Genomic DNA, 6,544 nt, shown 5'->3' with positions numbered 1-6,544 from the left:
TGGTTGCTGCTCCCACGCTGGAGTTGCTGTCGCTGAAATCAGCGCTGCCCATAACAGGTTGTAAGAGTCGGCTTCTCATCCAGTTCCTTCCCTATATTGTTTATGAGAGTTTATTTAGACTTGCCTGATAAAGTCAAGCCTTACTAAACCCATCACCTAAGGGCACGCTCTTAACAGCCTCTTTCTTTTACTTTTTTTTTTTTCTTTTTTAATAAAAGAAGAGGGGAGGGGGAACCGATCAGGACTAATGATGCCCCACGTGATAATCGTACGATATTGTGGCTGCAGTTCCTTCCCCTGCTCACCAATGCTTGTTGCGTCATGCCTGGACCTGGGCCACGGGCTCCCGAGGAGGAATGCCACTGGGCCTCAGTGTTTGCAGGAGCTCAAATTCCATCTGCGGCAAGTCTTGGGGGGGAAACCCCCGCGTTCGTGAGACCTGCGCCCTGGGAGCAAAGGCGCATTGGGCGTCTGCCTGGCATCTCGCTGTTGGCCAAGAGCCTCGCTTGCTGCAATCGAGGGCTGCGTATTAATGCTGCACGGATGTTCATTGATGGTCAGGAGTTCAGCGAGGGCTCTGCCTTCAGCCATAGGGTCCAACGCCTTCCTTGGGATCACTTCAGGAAGAAGGGAAAGTCCAAAGCTTAATGCTTCCCAGAGCTTTTTTTCCCAGACCTGATCATCCAGAAGGAAGAGGCTTTTAGCTAGTGAGGGTATTGGGGATTCCTGTGCCTGGTAATTCCTCTGTCTTGAGGCAACGTTGCTTTCCTGGGATGTTTACTGTGGGTGAAAACACATCTTGAATACCATTGCGTCTCGCCCACGGCTCCCGGCGTGGTTTCTCCCCGTGCTTTGCAAAACTGATAGGTTAGTCAGGGATGGCAGCCCTCGCCTGCCGAGGGCTCTGTGGTGGGACGATGTACTTGAACTGCACTTGCTGGGGAAGGTGGTGTGGGCCGATAACCTTATCGTGCACTTGTGCAAGCTCTGCTGAGTAGCTGTTTCATGAAAAGCAATGAAATCCTGCGCCTAAGGGGCCTTTCCAAACAGCAGATAATGCTGTGTTGTTGCTGTGATCACCTTCACGCCTGGCAGAGTTTGAATGGGGAAGAAAGGCTTGGTTTTTATTCCCGTGTGGGGACAGTGAGGTGGTGGGACAGGTTGCCCAGTCTCAGTCCCTGAAGACTTTTGAGACTGGAGTGGGTAAAGCCCTGAAAGCTGCATGTGGCTGGGAGGTAAAAGCAAGACTTTTCTCCTAATTTGGGTAGAAAAGCACTTGATAAACTTGCAAACCCTCCCAGCTGGAGAAGGCAGCAGCGGGAGATGTGGAGCCAGAAGCCATTGGAGGGATGTGGATTTGATTCCTCCAAGTCAGGGGCTGGAGATGGTCCCGTTCCCGGGCTGGCCGGGGCTCGGGGGGTCTGCGCCGTGGTGGCGGTGGGGGAATCGCCCTCCCCGTGGCCTGGCCGGTCTCAGCAGTGTTGTGTTTGGGTCTGCGTCACCCTCTGCAGCCTCGTGACCATCGGACCTGCTGCAGCCGGTTTTGGTGCTCACACCCTTCCTTGTACAAGTGCGGGAAGTGTCCGGGGAGGAGGGGGGGATCGGCTCCGTAGATGGCCTGGCTGGCTCAGGGGACAGCTCGCCTCTCTATTGTTTCAGCCTTTCGAGGCAGCTTCTGACTCACAGAAGAAATATTTGCTTTAAGAGGCAGGTTTCATGCCAGGCGGATGGAAGGGAAAGGGGAAAGTGCCTCTGCCAGACTGTCACTGCTGTGCAGCATGGCTGGGCATCATCGCTCCCTGTATCCCAGGCAGAGGCTGGAGGTGGGGGCAGGTTTATATCCATTTCTATCCGTGGACCAGCTGTGCTGGTTGAGATGCCAAGGGTACTGTCCCCCTCAGAGACATGGAGTGCCCAAAGGCCCCCCAAATCCTGAGGGGACGAGTGGCCGTTCCTGTCATGCATCGTCCCCCTGCAGCTGGAGTGACCCAGCCTGGACAGAAAGAGCTGAGCCAGCAGAAAGGTGCGCGGTGAGCTGGCGGAAACCGGCCGTTGGCTTCCCGATCCGCAGCAAGATAACGGGGATAATGCGGAAACACTGGAGGCCATGCTGTCCCCTGGGAGCATGGAGCGGTCCGGGTGTTTCTTGTGGGCACAAGAGGCATGTACCAGCCTTGACGCGGGGCTGGTTTCCTCCCCACAAACGCCCTCCCTGTTCCTCTTCCCTACCCTTCCATTTTTTTCGGTGCTGTTGGTTCACGTGCTCAGAAATTGGGGAAGGAAAGGGGGCCTGATGTTATCCTAAGGAAGCATTAGCGAGCCTTTGTCTTGCTGATAACCTGGCACACAGGAATCCCTCTGCAAACCTCTTCCTTATGCTTTTCAAGGAAATAACCACCCTGGTACGGGGAAAGTGCCCTTCACTTGGATCAAGGGGAGGTTTGGCCACCAGGTCCAGGTGGCTCTGAGCCATCCCAGAGCTCCTCTCCCACTTTGCCTGAGCGCACTGGGCAGAGCAGCTCTTACCCTTCTCTTTCTTCCTTTGCCCTGTGGACTTGGGGTGGCTTTTAACCCAGGTTTTCCTGTATTTTTTAACAGGAGACTGCATTGGTAACTGCTGCAACAGCGCTGGATAGGAGGGATAAGTTGGATCCCTTGGACCCAAGCAGGGGAGGGGAAGAGTTTTACCAAGTCCAAGACAGGAATCACTATTGCAAGAAGTGCCCTGCGGGTAAGATGGTCTCAAACATCCCACCACCTGCAGCCTCGCCGTGTTTCTGCCTGCAGAGCCGGCGCGTCCTTGCTCCTTGCAAGGAGATCTGAGGACTCATTATGTGAATGTTTGCCTTTTGATGGTTCCTAATTTGCCTCTAAACTGTGCTGACGGCAGAATCGACTCCCTTTCTACAAAGTCATCTCTGTCCTGTGCTGCATCTTCCAGTTACACCCTTTCTTTCTCCTCCACCCCTTCTTGCAGGCACCTATGTTGCAGAGCACTGTAAAGAGCAAAATGGCTCCAGCAAGTGTATGCCTTGTAAAGACGATGAATACATCGAATACCCAAATGACTTCTCCAAGTGCCTTGACGTGGAGGGAAGGTACGAGCTGGTGTGTAAGAGGGCGATACTGGCTGATAGCGTGGGCTGGGTTCAGCTGACCAGAGACCTCTCGAAGAGCACGGTCACCTGCAGCATCCCCAAATTGTGGCTCAGGGTGTGGGGAGCAAGCTGGGTCTGGAATTGGCGTAGTGGCTTGTGCCAGACCTACATCTCCATTCAAATGCAGCATCCCTTGTGCAAAGCTTGGACACGAGACCTCCATCCAGCAAGGACCAGGAGGATTGGCTTCACAGCAGTGTTGTAGGCTGCTGCTGGAGCTTTGATGCGAGCACTGCTTTTTTCTCTTGGGCATGGTGAGGTGTGGGGCAGGAAAGGGTAAGCCTGAAACTCCACAGCAGAGAGTGACCTGGTCTTCCCCAGGCTTGCGGGTGCGCTCGGGTCATTAGCTGTATTAATGAAGGAGGTGGGTGAAGGAGCGTGGTGCGAGGGGCTGGGGTAGAGCCATCTCTCCTCTCACCCGCAGATCAGGTGGAGCTGAGTCCCTGCCGACCCATCAGCGACACGCAGTGCGCCTGCAGGAACGGCACCTTCTGCTCCCCGGACCACCCCTGTGAGATGTGCCAGAAGTGCCGGCCCCGGTGAGCTGGGCGACGCGGCAGGTCCCTCTGGGATCTGTGCTGGGGACCTCAGCCGCTGAGCTTGGCCCAATTCCCCCCTTTCTAGGTGTCCCAAGGACAAAGTGGAGCAGGCTCCCTGCACGCCGCACAGTGACCGCCAGTGCGGTCCTCCCACCGGCACCTTCTCCAGCTCCTCTAGTAAGTGGGGGGCTGCTGGAGGAGGGGAGATGGGCTGAGGGATGGATGGAGGAGAAGACCAGGAGCAGCTCCCCACACACTCTGTTTTATCTGCTTTAGACAACTTGATTGTGATAGTCACGGTGGTAGCTGTGGTCCTGCTCATGCTCTCCTTGTTCCTCTATAAGTGCCGCTGCTGCCGTTCCCCAGGTGAGCACTGGGTGCGAGGGACCCCTGGAGCGCTCGGCCTGACTGGGTCCTCTGCGTGGGTGTGGGCTGGGTGGGAGGAGGGACCTGCCTGGGGGACGAGGGGTCACAGCACTGTTTTCATCTTCCAGGGGACGGGAGAGACCTGAGTGGGAAATCCTGCAGCGTGGTGGTGAGTTGCTGGGATGGTGGGGCTGGCTCTGTTTGTGGGGCAGGGGCAAGGTCCCCCGTGCCCTCTGCTCCCCACTTTGCCTGCAGCTCCTGGGCAGGCTGGAGGAGCAGGGGGATGAGTCTCATCCCTGCAGGGATGTGGTAGAGCTGGGCCAAGCAGAGGAGGGTCTCTGGTAGTGCCCCGCTGCATGTGGGGTGCTTGCAGCCCCCTCTCTGGTGCCCTTATCCCTTCCCCGGCAGAGGTGCCGGCACATCCAGGGTCCCCGGGGGGGACGCAGGGTTAAAGGGAGGGCTGTGCGATACCGGGGCCCCTTCAAGCTCAAGACGAGCAAGCGAGCCATGCCCTTGAAACGGTGGCAGGGTGGATGCTGCTGCCGTAGGTGGCATCCCTGAGGGGCCAGCGTGAGCCTGGCCCTCCCGGGACCACCCAACTGCTGGTTTGTGCTTCTCCTCTGCCGCAGGACTATCTGGTGCGGCAGCTGACAAGGTACCAGAGGGGGGGCCTGGGGACACAGGACAACATCCGCAACGAGCGGTTCTCCCGGGATCAGCTGCTCCCCAGGATGTCTGGTCTGGTGACTCCCAGCGCTCCGGGGCTGGAGGTACATGAGCGTGCCCCACTGCTCCATCGTGCTTGGCCGAGGTCTGATGCTTTCCTCTGCCTTCACCAAGCTTATCAGCTTGGGGGGCTTCCAGGGCTGGACCATGGTTTCTGCACAGAGATGGCGAGGGGTCTCTTGTCCTTATTCTGGGTTCAGGACTGCAAAATCTGCTCATTGCAGTCGGCTGCCAGAGTCGTCTGCAGATTTAATGCTGATGCTGAGTAGACAGACAGCTCTTCTGTCCCTGGCCAGGACCCATGAGGCAGCTCTCCCCTGCTCATGACCTGCTGTCATCCCAGAGCTAGGAGACAGTGGGTGCCCTGGGGGTGTGTGGTGACCTCCTGCCCCAACAGCCCCTGGAGAGAGGGACTCTGACTGCCCCATGGGGCTTGGGGACAGCGTTTGTGCCAGGGCTTGGTGGGTGCTATAGGACCATCTTTCCAGGTGATGGTGCCGAGGACCTCGGATCCCAGTTTGAAACCCAGGAGGAATCTGGTTCCAGTGCAAGGAAAAGACCCTGTTACGCGTAAGTGGTGGGGCCTGGGCCCAACAGCCCCTGGAGAGAGGGACTCTGACTGCCCCATGGGGCTTGGGGACAGCGTTTGTGCCAGGGCTTGGTGGGTGCTATAGGACCATCTTTCCAGGTGATGGTGCCGAGGACCTCGGATCCCAGTTTGAAACCCAGGAGGAATCTGGTTCCAGTGCAAGGAAAAGACCCTGTTACGCGTAAGTGGTGGGGCCTGGGGGATATGCTGGGGGGCAGGGGTGGGGTGAGCCTGCAGGATGAGCTTTCTGGGCAAAATCCTTTCTGACCCAGCTCTCTGTGCTCTACCCTGTTCTCTGAGCTTTTCTGACGCTCTTTTGACACCTTTGCCCAAGATGTGCCCTACAAGGACTGGAAGAGATACGGCCGAGCTCTTGATCTGATGGAGAACGACATTGCCCTCGCAGAGATGAACGACAAGTATTCACTGGAGCCCTTCTTCCAGATGCTCAACATATGGCTGAACAGAGAGGGGATGAATGCCTCTGTGAATACACTGCTGGAGACCCTGTACCAGATCAATCTTGGAGGGATTGCAGAGGACATCTCCTCCAAGTTGGTCCAACAGGGATTTTTCCAATATGAAGTGAACTGAGGAGCAGGGCAGGCCCTGCATCTCCCCACTTCAAGCTGAAGCCATGAATACCTCTAAGAATACTTGAGTTTTATCTTTTTATAGCTCTTCTGTGGCTTTTCTCTTTTTGAAGCCATTGTACAGTTCAGTAGAGCCCAGAGGAGCTGATCCTCTCACAAAGTACAAACCTCGTGGTCTTCTCTGCCGAAGCTACGGGCTCGGTGTCGGTGCTTCCTTATGAAATCCAAGCTGGTGCCTTGATTTCACTGGGTCAATGCAAAGAGCCTAAAAAACTACTGCAAGCTGCCTGTGGGACCGTCTCGCTTGGAAGCACTGGTACGCTACAGACATCTTCAGGATCAGTACAGAGACGGGCCTTTGCAGGGTGTTGGCATCCCTGTGGTTTTTAACTGGATCATCCTTTTTGGGGGGGTTCCTGGTATCATGCAATGGCTTCTGCTTGTAGAACATCTCTAAGCTGGCCAGCAAGCTTAATACTGTATGCTCAGTGGGCAAGTATTAACTGGGTTCTTGGGTTACTTTCTCAAAGCTGTTGTCTGAATAGCATTTTTAGCTGATAGTGATTCTGCTTG

At 56.0% G+C, this 6,544-nt stretch overlaps 1 protein-coding gene across 1 annotated transcript; it reads left to right on the top strand.

The window, feature by feature from the left end:
- Window positions 1–2,977: 2,977 nt before the first annotated feature.
- Window positions 2,978–5,972, top strand: LOC104625522 (tumor necrosis factor receptor superfamily member 10B-like; the record flags this gene model as incomplete). Its single annotated transcript, XM_010293168.1, is given in 8 exon segments — window positions 2,978–3,083; window positions 3,085–3,098; window positions 3,583–3,697; window positions 3,783–3,878; window positions 4,042–4,063; window positions 4,693–4,833; window positions 5,278–5,352; window positions 5,679–5,972. Coding segments are annotated over 8 exon segments (863 nt in total), but the record flags the coding sequence as incomplete, so codon positions are not given.
- Window positions 5,973–6,544: the final 572 nt, after the last annotated feature.

This window comes from Phaethon lepturus, unplaced genomic scaffold, assembly GCF_000687285.1.
Source record: "Phaethon lepturus isolate BGI_N335 unplaced genomic scaffold, ASM68728v1 scaffold28838, whole genome shotgun sequence".
In the NCBI taxonomy this organism is placed as follows: domain Eukaryota; kingdom Metazoa; phylum Chordata; class Aves; order Phaethontiformes; family Phaethontidae; genus Phaethon; species Phaethon lepturus.
Note: the sequence above shows the minus strand (reverse complement) of the source record. Positions and strands in the feature narration are given on the sequence as shown.